The 18,207-nt window shown below is 40.0% G+C and overlaps 1 protein-coding gene across 1 annotated transcript in view; it reads right to left on the minus strand.

The window, feature by feature from the left end:
• The window catches only part of PRKAR2B (protein kinase cAMP-dependent type II regulatory subunit beta), a 111,129-nt gene extending 101,902 nt beyond the window's left edge, over nucleotides 1-9,227 (minus strand). Inside the window, exon 1 of the mRNA XM_060020261.1 lies at nucleotides 8,664-9,227. Within this exon, the coding sequence (XP_059876244.1) occupies nucleotides 8,664-8,964 (301 nt within the window). The 5' untranslated portion in view covers nucleotides 8,965-9,227. The remainder of the gene's footprint in view (nucleotides 1-8,663) is intronic.
• Nucleotides 9,228-18,207: the final 8,980 nt, after the last annotated feature.

The raw sequence follows: 18,207 nt of genomic DNA on the forward strand, positions 1-18,207 counted from the left end.
GCTGAGTCAAACAATTACCTAATGAATGTCTATTAAAAAAGACACACACACACATTAGGACCCTGCCTACCTGCAGGTCCTTTATAATCCAGGAGCTTAAAAGAGGAAGCCAAAGTTTACTACAGCTAGCTTACATATTAATAGAGTATGGGTTAAGTTCTACTGTTAGGATTGTGGTCTCCAAAATGGGGTCATGCACCCCAAGGCAGAGTATAAGGCAATCATTTAGGGTGTAGTAAAAATTAGAACTTGCTTACAATTACTTGTTACTTCTCCCTTTCAAAATTTATACTGTGGGATGCTTTCTCATATACATAGTAAGCTAATATACTGGTACATGCACAAAATTTATAAAAACATACATGGGATATGTCTACTCAAATATATTTTGCTAATGACTGTACATAATCAAAAAGGTTTTGAGAATTAAACAGCTCAGTATATGAGGTGTTCATTTTTAAAATAAGCATTTTATTGAGTTTCTAAAGTATATGAAGTGCTGGGACTTCCCCTGTGGTCCAGTGGTTAGGACTCCGCACTTCCACCGCCGAGGGCCTGGGTTTGATCCCTGCTCAGGGAACTAAGATCCCGCAAGCTGCATGGCGCGGCCAAAATAAAATAAAATAAAGGTTCTCTTTAAAAAAAAAAAAAGTATGCCAAGTGCTAATTTGTGTAGAACAGACGGAAAAAACAAATTGTAAAAGGGAAAGATCAATGCTGAGCTAGGCTGTAAATTTTTAGAGGGAAAAGTTGGAAGCTTGTTTTTTGATATGTGGTTCTTTTCAACCATGTTACTGCTGTAAGAGTTACTAAAAATGAAGTCTGTGTACCATGGTTAAGGAGATGGGCTCTGAACTCAGACTGTCAGGTTCAAATCCTGACTCTACCACTTACTTTGGGGAGAGCTGAATGATATGTATAAATAGCCTTATTCAGCATCTGGCACTTAAGCAGCCAAAAAAGTTAACAATGATTAAATAAAAAGAATATCATTTAACAAACATTAGCTTTCTATAGCAACTGAAATGAAACAGCTGAGTCATGTATTAATTCAGAACCTTTTGGAAAGATGCTTTTTGAGTCTAACTAAAATGTATTTAAACGAATGGAAGCTTTTTCCTTCTTTTTTATCCAAAAAAAAGAATAAATTCCCCTCAATATCACTCGCATGAACTGTTTTGTCTTAGAACAGCTAATGTAAATTAAACAGTGTCAGTCCCCAGCCAAACGGATACCGGAATCACTGCATTCAGTGTATCTTCTTGGCTTCACTTTTATGTAGAACATGTGTTTATATTTTGACCTTTTGTCTTTTTGTAAAACACAGAAACATTTTTTAAACAGTAGCAACTGGAATGATGGTTTTTTTTTTTAGTTTCCAAACATATTAAGCTACACATGGCAGAGCCTATTGCTGAAACATTTATAAATGTTACACCAACTGTGTTTATATTTCTGATTTTTTTAGATTGTTTTGTTTTCATGTAAGCCATGACCTGAAAATTTTAGCTCAAATTCTTTCCACAAAATAATTACATAATGGAACAGTCTGAGTCATTTTGAATTTCTGAAACACAAAAACTCCCATAAAATAAAGATAATGATCAGTATCACAGTGAGGTTTTTACATGGGGTTTTGGGACCAACCCAACCACAACTAAACGGCAAGGATAAGGCGGAAGGACAATAAGAACAGGACCAAGAACACGATGACAATAACTCATCCACCTCAGAAAAGTCACTGCACTCTTTTTTCTTTTCCATTGTCTCTTCTTAAGCAATTGATACAAAAATAAAACCTAATGCTAGATTTCACCTCAATGAAAAAAATCAAAGAGAAAAAAAAATTGGTAATTCTGAAGGCAAAAGAACAAAAGTACTTCTCTTTAGCCTAGACTTTTAGACCTTATCTATCACCCTGATGGAAGACAGAAAGGATTCATAGTATGTAAGTTAATATAAACAGCACACAAATTGTGATAATTCTATGAACAAAAAGACCAAAGCAGACTAAATCTGGGCAAGGAACGTCTCTGGCTTTCAGCTGCTCCATCTGTTAAGCGAAATAGACAACATATTCTATCTATGAGACAGTCTCTGACAAAAGGATTGTTTCTTAAGAAGTCTAGAGATAGTAAACTTAAGAGAATAATTATTTCTTTTTTCTTAAAAATAAAAAAAAGGAAGGAGTTGGCTCTCTATAAATATGTCTGCAGTGAGTGAATGAGCCCAGCATCCCACTTCCCAACTTATACACATTCCTCCTCCTCATGGGCTAACCCAGGTCTCTGGCCCCTTTACTCTGTGACTCTTGATACTGCTAAGGCAGACCCCAAGCTCAGTCATTCAATCACATTCTCTGAACCCTCGCCCCCATCAACCCCAACCTCCACCGCAGGCCTTCCCTATTGCTACTACTCTCATTAAGTGGCTTTTTTAATGGATCACAAATAAACTCCTCCTTGACGATTTCAAAGGTCTCTTGTTAGTACAGCTGAAAAAGAAACACATTTGTTTTTTGACACAGCTATGAACAAAACCTTGACAGCTGGAAATATACTGGAATCCATGGAGTGAGATTCGCAACAATAAATAACCATTAAATATTTACTCTGTCCCACCCAGATACAGTACATCACTTTACGTGTGACCTCAAATGGAAAGCTTACTTACATGTCTTCAAATGGAAAGCTTATAATGCTCTTACATTAAATAATAGCTAAAGAGTTTGATTTTTAAGATATGAAAGTATCCAGTGCTTCAATTTTTGTTCAGGTATTTTCATTCTCTGCCATCCCTTCAGAAAAGGTGTAAGTTACTCAAAGAACCCTTCACAAGTTCCAACTAATTTTACTCCTCTCTTCCGCCTTCTCTCTCTTCCCATCCCTCCATCCCTCCCCTCCCTCCCTCTTCCCAAAGTTTAAAGTAATAGATGGATAAGAGTTTGAGAAATGACACTCTTTCAAAATCCTTTGATTTCCCAATTTCAATTCCTAAAGCAATCCATTTAATACTACTATTAAAATGAATAATATTCTTAACTGTTCTTCTTTGAAAAATCACAATTACCATCTACAACTCAAAATATTTTTAAAATCTTCTCTAACGTTACTGTTTTAAGCTCATAAATAAAATAATGGCTTCAACATTTTAGCCATTGTCACGAAGGATGTAATCCACTTCAGGAGGATTTAAAACTACTATATAAATTTGTAATAGCCAAAGACCACAAAGTCTCATTAATTACAAAATCCTGGTGTGCTTAGCTACAAATTATCAGCTGAAAGGATGTTGGTTTTATTACTATGCAACATAACTTCACATTAAATCCTAAGAGGAACTGCCCAGTAAGCTCATTTCCTACTTCATCTTTCTATAAAGTGCAAACGTTAGATTCATCTCCACCAAGCACAATGAAATTGCAACTCAGAAAGAACACGTTTCTGGAATACTTCTTATAAATGAGATCATTTGTTTAACAGGTAATCAGCGCTTGCTGGGTGCGCTATCAGTAAGGACCTTGCCAATATTACTCCATTTATCCTCGCTAACAACTTCACGAGGCAGGCACTGTTACTATGATAACATGTCAACATGCCTCACACAGTGCCTCATACATAAAAGAAAATAGATGTTGTCTGAATTTAAAGTTAACCCCCCAAAACTGACTTCCATGCACGTTTTTCAAACCGATTAAATGGATTTAAGAGTTTCATAATATATTAAAAAGATATTTTAACTTTCAGTCCATTGCATAAGTACCACCACTAGAATAAATGTCTTTCTTTAGTCATATGTTGACAGCTACATGAAGTAGGAGGCAAGAGCTAAGGACTGGCTGCCTTGTCCCACAACAGTCTCTAATAGCCATCGAGAGAGCAAGTTCTTAAATAAGGGCCCATAGAAGTGGGCCTAAAAAATCGGCCAAAGCAACACTCCTTTAAAGCTATGATTATTACTCTCTACAGTTTCCTGCTGTCAATTAGGCCATGAATGCAACATACAGATCAACCTATTTTTTCACTCCCAGTATGAACAAGCTTAAGAACGTTTTCACAGCAGATTCTTGAAAAGTCAATCTATTACCCCGACTGCTTTGCCACCTCATTTTTGGAAGACCACATACGCCATTTCAGACAGATGAATTTCTGACTTTTATTCTTCAAGTTACAATGAAGCTTAAGTCTTCTAATTCTGTATATAACAGAGATGAAGAATATTTGCTCAGAATCCTCTAAGAAAACTTCTCAGACACATGAATGTTACTCTTAACTCTCTTTCAACCATTTCCTCTCATGATAAATACCTTTGTTCCCTTAATCTCCCACCATAAGCTCCAACTTCCCAATATTTTGCATAATTTTCAGGATCTCTGGTAAAGTCTCCACAATCCCCTTAAACTGTAAAAATGCAAAGGTAGATAAAGTTCTCCAAAAACATTTGACGTAAATCAGAGTTAAGAGGATTAAGTCACAGATTTTACATGCTAAATTTCTATTTATATACCTTTGACATGCTTGCTTATAAGCTATGGTTCTATATTTTTGCCTTGTGTACCCACTTTGAACTCCAGATCTTTGCCTTCCATAATACAGAACAATAGGTCTTCCATATTTTATACTTGTTTATTTTTCTTCCAGTTTGATTGCTCTTCGTATATCCATATGTAATTTGTTACTGACTACTTGTCAACTGAGAATTTTATTTACTTCATTTTATAATTTCAGCCATTTCACTGAAGAAATAATTGAGCAACACAAGATCTCACTATGATGCCTGTATTAATTACCACAGATACCACTCCAAATTGGTACTGATTCCAACTCTTTGGCTTACTGTAACCCTCCTAATAAATTCCAAGCCTGGGGACACTGCCCTTGCAGAAGAGACATGTCATGTTATATTCGCTTTCTGTAGGATGGGGAAGAGGGAGGCAGAGACTCCATTATAGCTTCTTTCCCCCAGAAAGGGGATCTCCATATGCCATTCTAACACCTAACGGTTGCCCTTTTAACAAGAATTGACAGCAAACTGAAAGTAAACATTAGAAGTGATAAAATTAGAAAAGAATACAAGGGGAATTGGAAAGCAATCAGCAGAGGAAGGAATCCTTTGGAAAGGTAGGAGAGAAGTCAAGACCACCTTCACCCATCTGACTTTTGGCCTAGGGCCATCGGTGGCCATGGTCCCAAACCCTGGTTCACTTGCTTGATTCAACCACCATACTATGAGTTCAAGGTCATATGCTTGATCCCTCTATGTGAGTCAATGGGCACCAGCTTCACGGTCAAAAACTTGCCTTTTTGCCCAACCTCTCACAAATACCATCGACAAATACATTGTCCTAAGGAATTCATGAGAGTGGGTATGAATCAATCAAAGCAAATTTATCACCATTACTGGAAAAATAACCAGGAAAACCTGACCTGTGAGTCAGCCCATCATACAAATTCCATTAAGAAAGAAACCTCTGATGGTCGTGGGTCAGAGAGATGTGAGTAAGAAACCAGGCTCTGCTGCTTACTAGTCCTATGTGTGACCTTGGACAAGTTAATTTTTCTGAGCCTTAAAGATAAAACACATTAAGGACCTCAAGTAGAGCTTGACATACAAGGGATGCTCAAGTGATGCCAGCCCCACCCCCTTCCAGAGATAAAATCTGGAACTTAAGAGCACAGGGATGGAGCCAGGCCCACAGGTGTTCCAATCCCTGCAGCACACTAGCTGTGAAACACTGGGCAAGTGACAGTCTGTCTCATCTTTCTTATAAAGCTGGGATAATGAATTAAAACATTCAGATAGTGCCTAGCACAGTGAATGTCAACAAATGGCAGCTATTTTTAAACTGTTAATAAGAGAAAGTGATATTATAATCATCATTATCTGTTGACCAATATACCTCAAAGTGTGGTCAGTCAACTGTAGATATCCGAAAGAGCTGGGATGTCTGCAAAAAAAAAAAAAAAAGAAACCCGATGTCCACCCCAACCTATTCAAAAAGCTCTCCAAGAATAGTACGAGGTAATGTTCATTTCTGAATCAAACATCCTTGAGATGTATACAAAGTTTAAGAATGATTGATTGATCCACTTGGTCTTGTGCTATGTCTCAGTAAATTAAGACTTGTCTTCTAGTACTTTACTCTTCTTTAGTACTTACTTTTCTAATTCTTTACTATAACAGGAGGATTACCCAGTATCTGGTATTTTTTATATTCTAGCACTTTTTTAGACCTAGACATTAAACTGATAGGCTCATTCCTATTGTTTCCCCCCCTCCCCGCCCCGCAATGGCATTATTTTGACTTTTTCTTCCCCTCTGACCGAGGGTTGGCAAACTATGGCCTTGGTCTGTGGCCAGTTTTGTACAACCTTAACCTCCAGAAGGGATACGTGTTTAAAGGGCAGTTAAAAAAAAAAAAAAAGAAGAGGAATATGCGATGGAGACCATACATTGCTCACAAAGCCTAAAATATTTACTTTCTGGCCCTTTACCAACAGTTTGCCAACCCCTGGTAGTCTAAAATTCTCTTTAAACTGGGGGTCTCACAATTTACTTTAAAAAAATTAAGACAGAACTGATTAGGATAGAAAATACTCTAAACAGATATTTTTTACTACACCTAGAAAAGGGAAGTACATCACCAAAGTTTCTGTTATACATATATGCATATGTGTGCACTGGAAAATGATCAAATTGGTTGCAGTCAGAACAGTCTTTGGCGGGTAGGAATGGGGAATAAATAGGGCAATTGGTTAACAAATATTTAGTAAAACTCACACTGAGTAATTTTTACAATAAAGGTGCTTTGGAGACCATAAAACCATATAAAATGATCCCTACCACTCAGAACTTAACGGCTTATTTCATTGCAAAACAAAAATCGAATCTGTTCTGTGTATAATCTACATTGTTGTAAAGAGAAAACAGAATCATAAATGCAAAGTACTTCAAAAACATTATACAAACAAAATATTTTACTTATACTAACAATATATTGTACTGAACGAATATACGTTCTTTATCAAGTCCCTTAGTCTTTGCTTTTCTCCAATCTGGGAAACTAGTCCTTTTTTTTTCTTTGTGTGTGTCCGTGTGCATGTGAATGTACTCGTGTGTTCATGTGTGTCTCAAGGGCATAAAAGAAGTATATATTAGATGTCTCTACCCCTTCTGTGTCATTCATCATTGGCTTCTCCTGCCCATCTGTTTAAAATATGTACTCTTTTATCCTTTTCTCATTTCTAATAAGAAAAGTATTCGATTAAATTCTTCTGCAAAATGAACAATGAAGACTATGATTATCCTACCCCTGAAAACACTAAAAAGTCCAAAATTAAAAATTTTAAAGTAACAATCTTCCGTTTATCTTCAGAGAGCACTAATTTCCAGTGCTTTTTATGATTGCTTTAGACAAACTAAAAATACCTTAATTTTATAACACTTTTCAACAATTTTGCAAAGAAAAGAAACAGCTTCCTAGGAACATATATAAGGAAATGACACTTTAAAATGGTTTCATTATATGAAATGCACTGCGGACACACAAACCACAAGAAGTGTAAATAAATAAAAGCCGGTGCGATGCTGACTGCATGGTTGCCTTACACCACAAAGAAAAAGCACTTGCACATTTGCACACCCGGGTATTTTAGCTTGGGATGCCACAAAGATGGGATTTAGGCACGTTGTGTAAATACAGAAGGCTGTTAATGTGTAAGTGTGTCTGCGTGTGTCAGAGAAAGAGGGTTATAAGCAGAAGAGGTAGGACCTGCCAGGAGCAATTATTTGAGAAAATCCCTTTTTCTTTCCCATTCATTCTTACTAGCTTCAGTATCTGGCACAGTCCTTACAATTACTCACTGGCTTTTCATTCTAAAGACAACCGACAAGCTTTCAGAACTTCCTACAGTGTTTTTCACACACTTTTTTTTTTTTTAAGGCACCAAATCATTCAATATTTGTTTCAAATAAAAAGCAAACCATTAGCTCGTTTCCTCATTCCAAACACCCCACGGACTGCAGGCTAAACGGGATCCTTTGTTGTGTGTCCCAAAATAGTACAACGCGGTATTGCTAAATTGGAAAATAATAGATGACTGTTTCCAAGAATGCCAAAGCTATCACCATAAATTTTGTTCTGCCCCGTGGGTCCAATTTCATGCTCCTTTTAGTGAATCTGCCGTCCTAACAACAGTAAAGCCAATCCGATTGAACACCGCTCGCCTTTTCGCTTTGGACACTCCATTAATAAATATAACGGCTGAAAGAGGACGCCAAGTGGGCCAGCTTCATTTATGCACAGTGACATCCGTCAAGGGGAATTTCTCCAACCCCAGTGAAAGTTGTTTCTCAGATGCCCACCCCAAACTGGCCGGCCTCTGCCTCCGAGCCCAGGACGAGAGGGGGCGGGTGGGCAGAGAAGCCTCACCTTTGGGCTCCTCACCTCCAGAGGAGGGGACGAGGGGGAGGGCACAACGAGAGCGCGGAGTAGGAAGGTGGGCGAGCGGGAGAGACAGAAATGGATGCTGAGGGGGTGGGCGCGAAGGGAAGGTAGGGAAGGTGGGGAAGGCGGGGAGAGGTGGCTGAGCCGAGCTGCGGGATCGAAGAGCCGAGGGGGAGCGGCGGGGGTGGGAGGGGGCGCGCGGGGGTCGGTTCCTTACCGTTGAACGCTCCTGCGTCTGTGGCCTCCTCCTCCTCGCCGTTCTCCGAGCCGCTGTGCATGGGCTCCTCGGCGAAGTTGACCCCCCTGCTGGGGGTACCGCCCCCGCCGGCGGCGCCCGCGTCCCTCCAGGTCCTGCCCTCATGGCCGAAGCGCGCGGCGCCTTTGCGCTCGTTCTCCTCCTGCAGGCGCGTGAAGTGCTGCAGCGCGAACTCCAGCAGGTCCGCGGGCTGGTGCCTCAGCACCTCCACCGTGAAGCCCTGCAGCAGCTCCGTCAGTCCCGCCGGAATCTCGATGCTCATCCTGCCTCCCCTGCCAACGGGCGCCGGGGCGCCGCCCTCGCCCCCTCCCCGGACCGGTCTCGGGCCCCTCGGCCGCCGAGCGAGCGGAGACGACGCTGGCTGCGCTACCCGGTGCGAACGCGGCGCACTGGGCCCCGGAGGCCCGGCTGGCCCGGCCCGCGGCTCCCGTCGCGCGGCTGCTCCGTGCGGCTGCGGTGGCTAAACGAGCACGGCCTCGGGAGAGCTGGAAGCATCTCCAGCTCCTCCCGCTCCCACCGCGGCCGCTCCTTTCCCCTTCCTGGGCCGCCCCGCCCCCGCGCCCGCCCCGCAGCGGAGCGCGGGAGGGGGCGCCGGCGCGCCCCACGTGACCCCAGGAAACCATGGCAACCTCCGCCTGCGGGCGCCGGGTGCCTGGACAGCTGAGGGACTGAAAACGCAGGCGGGCGCCGGCTGGCTGGCTGGGCGCGCTGCTAGGGGCGCGGTCGGGGCGGGGGCGGGGGCCATCCCCCGGGTCATCCCCCGGCCCAGGCGCGCCTGGCCGTCCACCTGTCCGCACGCCCCGGAGCGGGCGGGCCACTCGGCAGAATTCCCACGCGTCATTCACCAACGGAGTCCACGCAGAGCTGGCGCCACTCGATTTGCCCTGAAACTTCGGCCTCCACCTCGGTAGCGGCATTTTATTTTCCTCCGAGAATCTAGTTGGATTGATAAGTGTGGGTGATGTCTTTTGTTTAAAGTCGTATAGTGGTACTGGTTATCTTTTGGACAAAGAAATAATGCCCCATCTTTGTGACACCTTTCTTTTTTTTTCGCCACATTTTATCCAGTCTTTCTCCATCCATCCTGTTTTATTGTTTTGCTTCACTGATACTATCCCATTGTCCACTCTATGCAGTTACTACTTGTTAAGACAAATGTGCCATTTATTGTGAGGCACTTAAAGTCAGTCGATGCCCTTCAAACAGGATGGTGCAGCAATTTGAATAAAATGTCAGTGTCAGGACAGATGGCCCTTAAGCAAAAAAACCTTTACCTGATTAAACTGTTATTGTTTATTTTTAAAAAGTTCCCTTACGCTTTCAGTGGTTTTGAATTATATATCCAAAAATAGGAATATGTACTTCACTCTAAAGAGAAATAGAATTCGAGATGTGTGCTTTAAAGAAGTCCTGGACTTTGAAACGAGGCTTATTCTGCGAATGTTTCCGGTTTTGAATTAGAAAATGTCTTTTGCCAATTAAACGGTATTTTAAAACACATCATTTTTTACCATGACCATCATTGTAAAATAAAATATCTCAATAGCAAGCTCACTTAGCTTATCTTTCTACCCACAAAAAAAAAAAAGAAAAAAGTACATACATGGTTCAGAAACGTCAAAGACTAGAAATCAAGATGTAACAAACTAGTCCCTTTAATAAAAATACATTTTGACATTAATCCTTTGTTTATGACACAACTTATATTCACTCCATGAGTGAATATTTTCTTTATTTCCATTTTTTAACTTCATAATAATATGTTGTTTTTAAATATAGTAAGGTACTTCTAATGGTAAGGGTCAAGCATTTTAAGAATTAAGCTTTTATGAAATACTATGATCCTCACTTCATGGCCCATGATATTAGTCAAACTCTAACCATATAAATATTATATAGACCATATAAACATTATTATCTTTATAGACCCAATAATTTAAGACAAGTTTGCATCATCTTTCTTCATTTATGATGATGTTTTTATTAAGATTAACAAGAAAATACAAAATATAGTAGCTTAAACAAGATAGAAGTTTATTTCTCTGTAATGTAAATGCAAGCAGCTCAGGGCTGGCATGGTGGTTCTAGGATCATTAGGCACCCAGCCTCCTTCCAGCTTGTTGCTATGTAATCCTAAATTTGTTGTCCAAATTGCTGCTCTACCTTCCTTCTACATCCATATTTCAGCCAAGAGGAAAGTGGAAAAGAGAAGGGAACCTCCCCTCCAACCACATACACATCCCCCATCTAAGGACACTTCCAGGAAGTTAAACACACCAATTCCTCTTATATCCTCTTGGCCAGAACTTAGTCAACGGCCACACCTATGGTGTGACATATTGCATTTTCCAAAGGTGGCTTCAGAAATCTCACCTGTGCCATGTGCTCTTCAACAGTGTGACCTTGCCACTCCCCCATCAAGAGTTGAAGCCTTAATTGCCCTCCTCTTGAATCTGGGTGGGCTTGTGACTGCATGGATAGAAGTCGTGCCAGCATGACAGAAGCAGCCAGCCATGTGATGCCCCATCCCAAATCTTTGAGCATAATAAAAAGCTTGTTTTCAGCCTCTACATTTTGAGGTAATTTGTTACTTTCCACAACAATAGTAACTCAAATGCATGGCTATAAGGAAAGCTTGGGAATTTGAGCTTTATTTTGAGCAGTCCTGTGCCAAGCAAACATTTGGAGATGCAGGAGAACCAATTCTGGGAGCAATAATCGGTGTCTGCCACAATGCTTAACACTCTTTCCCCCAGGAATGACAGAAGAAAAAGTACTACTTCCCCAAACATTAACAAGAGCCATATTTCAAAGTAGCATCCTATATTTTGTGTTTCAAAATGCCATTATTCCTTTTCGTAGATTTACTGTATGAAGCATGGTAGATGGGTCTGTCATCAACCACAATGCCAGGGTCACGTGGCTGTCATTTTTTTAGGGGTATAGAGGTGAGTCAAACATGAAATGCATAATTGGATTAGATGACCTATATGGTCTCTTCCATCTTGGGATATTCTATAGTAGTACAATATTAAAAGAAGACATGTTGGATTTAAAACATCTTTGCAAACAGCTCTCTGATAACAATTTTTATTTGCGTCCGTTCTTAAATCAATAACCATGGCCTGAAAAAGTAAAGCTTGATCCTCATATTCCTATTATGTTAATATTGTTCTCAGAACAAACGTTCACTTCTCAAATCATATTCTGGCTTTATTCACTATCCCATAACTGTTTTGGTAATATTATATGATTTCCCTTGCTGTCATTTTCAGAATATTTCCTTTTGAATGTTGAAGTACAGTGACAGTGACTTATGAGGACCATTTATCTTTGATTTCTTTAAAAGAACATCATTGATATTGATTCTTTGGTTGTTGATTTACAAAGCAATTTGCACTAGTTCCTCAGAGAATCAGAAGCAATTGCAAAAGGACTCAGAGTTCAGCACTGGAATGAAATAAGAGTGCTACCAAATTTGTTTTTGCACATGGGAAATTAAACAGATATTAGACAGAGACATCAGTTTGTTGATATGCTGCAGCTAAAACAAGACAACAGCATGGAGAAGCCAATAGTTTGGGCAACCTTTACAATGGATAATAATAACTATGGCCAGTCAATCATACAGCACTTCTTATAATTATACAGCACTTCAATAATTCATATATTAACTATTGATTATGTAATACATCAATAGATATATCCTGATCAAACCTCTTTGGTGCAAGAAATACATACCCACTCAAGGGAAAAAAAAGTAGGCAAATTGAAAGGACACAGGGGCTGGGCTTGCGCAGGGCCCACTGTGGCTATCACTCTTAGTCTCATATACCTTTAACAGTTCAGCACTGACTACAGTTTTGGTGTCTCTAGTTCATATTCTCAAGAGAATCCAGTGGGATTGGCTGGCCTGAGTGAGAGGTTCTCTCCTGGTTCAGTCAGTGTGGCCAGTGGGGTGCAGGATAAGAAAATGGTCAGGTACAGAGGAATGGATAAAGAAGATGTGATATGTGTATATATATATATATATATATGTACACACACACACACACACATATACACACAATGGAATATTACTCAGCCATAAAAAAGAATGAAATAATGCCATGTGCAGCTACATGGATGCAACTAGAGATTATCATACTAAGCAAAGTAAGTCAGACAAAGACAAATACCATATGATATCTAATGTTGAATCTAAAATATGACACAGATGAACTTATCCACAAAACAGAAACAGACTCATAGACATAGAAAACAGACTTGTGGTTGCCAAGGGGGAAGGGTGGGGAGGGTTGGATTGGGAGTTTGGGATTAGCAGATGCAAACTATTATATATAGAATGGATAAACAACAAGGTCCTACTGTATAGCACAGGGAAATATATTCAATATCCTGTAATAAACCATAATGGAAACAGAAAAAAATAAATAAATACTAAAAAATAAAGAAAGTGGTTAGGTAGTACAAATACATGACAAAGCCCGCCTCTTCAGTAGAGAGTGAAGTCCCAAACATGGGCACTGTCGGTGGTATAGGCACCACACACTTATATGCTAAAAGATGGTCACCTCATAGCCTGAAAATCTTGTAAACATTTGCACTGAGACAAGATAAAATGTTTAATCTCTAGATGCAGCTTTTCAAAGGATTGCCTCTAGAAGACCAATGGTTCTCCAACTCTAGGGAGCACCAGAAACACTTGCAGGACTTGTTCAAATACAGTGGCTGGCCCATACCCCAGATTTTCAGATTCAGTAAGTCTGAGGAGGAGCCTGAGAATTTGCTTTTCTCTCAAACTCCCAGGTGATGCTTATACTGTGGGTCTAGGGACCACACTTTGAGATCCTCTACACCAGATTCCCCAGGGAAGGGTTTATACACATACTATGTGCGTTCTGAGAAAACAACTGTTTGAAGTAACTTTTTTGCTTAACGTCAGAGCGTAAGTTTTTCTTTGGCTAAATGAGGACTAAAAGCAACTTCATTATTCTGTTCTCCTTTAAGGGCTCTTGCAAAGTTAAAGAGATTCTCAAAAGCAATAGAGGATGGATCCTCAAATGCTACGTTGCATAAATAGAATGTGGGTTTCCTGTTAAGGACTAGGGTGAACTCTCAAGTTTATCTCTGCTTCCTGAAACTCTACTAAAATAATGGCTAAAGGAATGGGGAAAATAAAACTATAAACTCATAAGGACAAAAGAACCATAATAAAAATTTTACATAACAATAAAAAATTTTAATTATTCAGCTTTCAAAAGGAAGGAAATTCTGCCACATGCTACAACATGGATGAACCTTGAGGACGTTATGCTAAGTGAACTAAGCCTGTCACAAAGGACAAACACTGTGTGATTCCACTTGTATGAGGTATCGAGAGTAGTCAAAATTCCTCAAAACAGAAAGTAGAATGGTGGTTTCCAGGAGCCTAGGGGAAAGGGAGATGAGGAGTTGTTTAATTTGCAAAAGAGTTTCAGTTTTGCAAGATGGAAACATTCTGGGGTTGGTTGCACAACAATGTGAATATACTTGACGCTACATAGACTTAAATACATTTAGCACTCCTGAACTATAGACTTAAGAATGGTTACGATGGTAAACTTTGTTTTGTGTATTTTACCACAGTTAAAAACTTAAAAATTTTTTTTTAATTAAAAGAAAAAAACAGGAGAAGAGACAAGAGAGCAAGTGACAGTTGTCTACCAGAACTATGGAACTAACCGAGCAAACTAGAGAATGCTGGAACACAAGCTCAGGTGAGAGGTCAGTGAGAGGAAGCCAGCAAGAGGCAAGATCACTTCTGTGTCCCAGGGCTCAGAAACAGAGAATCTGAAGACACTGGGTGCCCCTGAAGGGGGAGAAGGAGCAAGGGTTAGTGAAATGTTTGTAACGGGTGTTGACAACACTCTCCACTCTCTGGCCCCTCCTCTACAGAGGCGAGCAACTGCTCTCCTTCACTCCCAGCAGGAGATGGAGGCGTTGACTTTCTATAGAGGTTGGCACAGCTGATTGTGGGGATAAAGTTCTGTACTGAAAGGAAGGGGACTGATTCTGATTTGGTGAACTACTTATCAGTGGCCTCCTTCCCCTATTGGACTCTGCAGATTCTGATTTGGACTCTGCAGATACCCTCCTAGGCAGGAAATCAGAGGATTCCTTTTTAGGGAACTGACCAACCCAAGAAACAAGACCTACAGATGCTGACATTTGAGGTTCCCTTGGTGAAAAACTTAGCTCTCTGTCTTTCCACCCTATTTGAAGTTCACCAGTCAATAACCACCCCCACCCCTACACATCTCATAAACATGAATTCAGGTAGGAATCACCCAATCTCCAGGGAAAACTTTTAGTATGAAAGACTGAGATGAAAATAAATGAACTAAAAAAATAAACTCAGAGAGGTGAAGGCTGCAGTGAACAGAAGAAAAATCAAGAAGCACTTTAATATCTTCTGATATAATAAAAATATAACAATTGTTAACATTTGTTTATCAGATACTGTTCTAAGCATATTAAGTCTATTAACTCATTTAATATTCACAAGGACCCTATGAGATATAAATATTATTATACTACAGATGAATAAACCAAGGCAGAAAGAGGTTAAGTCATTGCCCAGATCACACAGCTCACAAATAGTACTGGGATGGGACCCTAGGCAGTCTGGCTCTTTAGCCAGTCTTCTGTATTTGAAAGGAATAAGAAAGAACTCTCAGAAATTAAAACTATGATAGCAAAAATACAATCTATAAAAGGGTTCAAGATAAAGTTGAAGACATCAGAAAATAGAACACAAAGAAAAAAATCTAGAAAATGGCAGAGGAAAATAAGAAAGTTAGAGGATTGATCCAGGAAACTCAATATCTGAATAATAGGAATTCAAGAAAGAAAACAATGAGAAATGGATAAAATTGTTAAAGAAATCATATAGGAATATTCGCCAGAGTTGAAAGATATGAATTTCTAGACTGGAGAGGACCAATAGACAAGCCCATGGGACAATAAATGAAAACACTCTCACCAAGCCTATAATACTGAAATTTCAGAACAGTAACAAAAACAGAAGAGTATAAAAACAAAGAAAATCATCAGACTAGTTAGCAGCAGCACTGGATGCTAGAAAACAATGGAACAACATCTTCAAAATGCTGAAGGAAATGATTTTCAACCCGGAATTTCTGTATCCAGCAAAATAAAGGTAGAATAAAAGCGGTACACGGGCCTCTCACTGTTGGGGTCTCTCCCGTTGCGGAGCACAGGCTCCGGACGCGCAGGCTCAGTGGCCATGGCTCACGGGCCCAGCCGCTCTGTGGCATGTGGGATCCTCCCGGACCGGGGCACGAACCCATGTCCCTGCATCAGCAGGCGGACTCTCAACCACTGTGCCACCAGGGAAGTCCTCTTCACTTAGTTTTCAGGACACTACTTTTCTTTGTTCGCCTTCTCCCTCATGGCCATATCTTCTCAGTCTTATTTTCCTGGATATGTCTAATCCTTCTGTCCTCTAAATGTTGAGGCACCCCAGATAGCTTCTTTCTCCACACTCACTTCCCAGGTGATCGAGCCCAGTGGCTTTCAATACCATTTATATCTGAATGATTCTCAAATTTCCATCTCCAGTCCTAATCTCTCTCTGAACCCAATACCTCTATATCCAGCTGCAGCGAGATGTCTAATAGGCACCTCAAACTCACCACGTCCAACACTGAACTCATTATGGGTACTCAATATTTACTGAGTAAAAAGGAAGAAGGAAAGGGAAAAGAAAGGAGGAAGTTGTTTGGGGGAGGGGAATGCACACAGAAGGAAGGCTAAGGGAATTCTTAGGATGATGGTGAAGAAGGCCTGAGATAGCAGCTGTTTGCAGGTCTAGAGATCGTCCAGGCCCAGTTGAAGCAGGAAATCAGAGACATACAGAAGGAAATCCCCAAGGAAGAAGAAAGGCACTGACAAATTATCTAATGTGTTTGATTATACTGAGAAAACTACACCTCTGGCAGAGAGTTCGGGAAATGAATGAACAATAGTTTAAGAGAAAACTACAACTGAAGAAAACAGCAAGATCTACTCCAGGGAAAACAGAAGGTTGAACAAGAAAGGAAATAAAATCAAAGAACACTATGTGACTTAGCCATGAGCAATATTTATGTAGTCATAACAATGAGAACTGATTCAACCAAAAACTGTGGTATGACTATACTGGGCAGAAAAGGAAAAAAGGGAAGAGTGCATCTGCGTGTATGTTTATGTGTTATGGAAGCATGGTATAGCTGCACTAAATCCTGACATTCTGTAACAGGAAGTCAATAGAAATATCTAATGGGAGAATCAAGAAATAGTTAACATATATATTATTTAGAAATATGTCATTAAGTAGCAAAAGAAATAACTTAAATTTAACTGCAAGTGGTTGTTTCCAGCAACTGGGAATGACCTACACATACTATGGATACTTTGTTAAACTAAAGAGTATGAATTACTATGGCAGGTACTAAGTTACAGGGATTCCCACATTTCATATAACTCTTTCTTTTTTTCTGGGTTCAGGAGATCATACAGCTGTGGTTTTCCAGTCCTTATTTAGTGGGCTGAACATCTCATGGGAAAACCCAAACCTGCATCAAGTTTCATGAATTTTAGAGATCAGTTGCTCCTAAGACAGGTAGCTACTTTTTACAGGGAAGGACCTTCAAGGTATTCATTCTCTAAATGTCCTATTTATTGTCTCACTGAGTTGAATGTTTATGAAATTTTCCTTTGTTTTATAATACTTATTCTACTTCGGTTATGTCCTTTTGTTGTTCTGTCTCCAATTTAGTTACTCCATTGTCACTTGTGAAATTCAAGAACCAAGGTTCCCAGGTGTAGAATTCTCTTGCTAATCAGCATCCTTCTGGGATCGAATGTTCCATTTTTGCTTTCAGTCCTCTTAGAGCTAATGTGTGCTTTATTTGAAGAAAAGTTTTACCCTTTACCCTGCTTCAGGGTCACAGTATCTTTTGTTTGTCGAACCGCATGGTCAAGAAAATTCTAGTTGGCCTTTTTCTTGTCAACAGAAACAAATTACACATGTATCAAAGCAGAAGGGGATACTTGGAGGTGTTTAAATTACATTTTATTTACCATTTTAAAGGTAGATCTTCTGTATTTTCCAACTCTCTTTTACCGCCCAAGTTCCAGAATTTGTAAAAACACATATAAGCCAGGCCTACACGGCAAACATAGAGAGAGCTCTCATTTTTGATAGACTCGGGGTCATTCAGATCTTTTTGTGCATGAATGTTTTTGTTCATCCGCAATCAGTCCTTGATGTTATCCCTCTGCAGAGGACTCCAAAATGAATTAGATTTTTAATTCAGGCATCTCTTTTAACCAGCAAACCCACAATTTTATTCACCTGCTGGAAGACTTTGCATGGCTATGTTGCCAACACCTCAAATTCAATCACCAAACTTGTCAGAAACAAAAATTAAGCTCTGGCCCCACAGAATTGTTCTTTCCC

Source organism: Delphinus delphis, chromosome 9, assembly GCF_949987515.2.
Source record: "Delphinus delphis chromosome 9, mDelDel1.2, whole genome shotgun sequence".
Taxonomy (NCBI): Eukaryota; Metazoa; Chordata; class Mammalia; order Artiodactyla; family Delphinidae; genus Delphinus; species Delphinus delphis.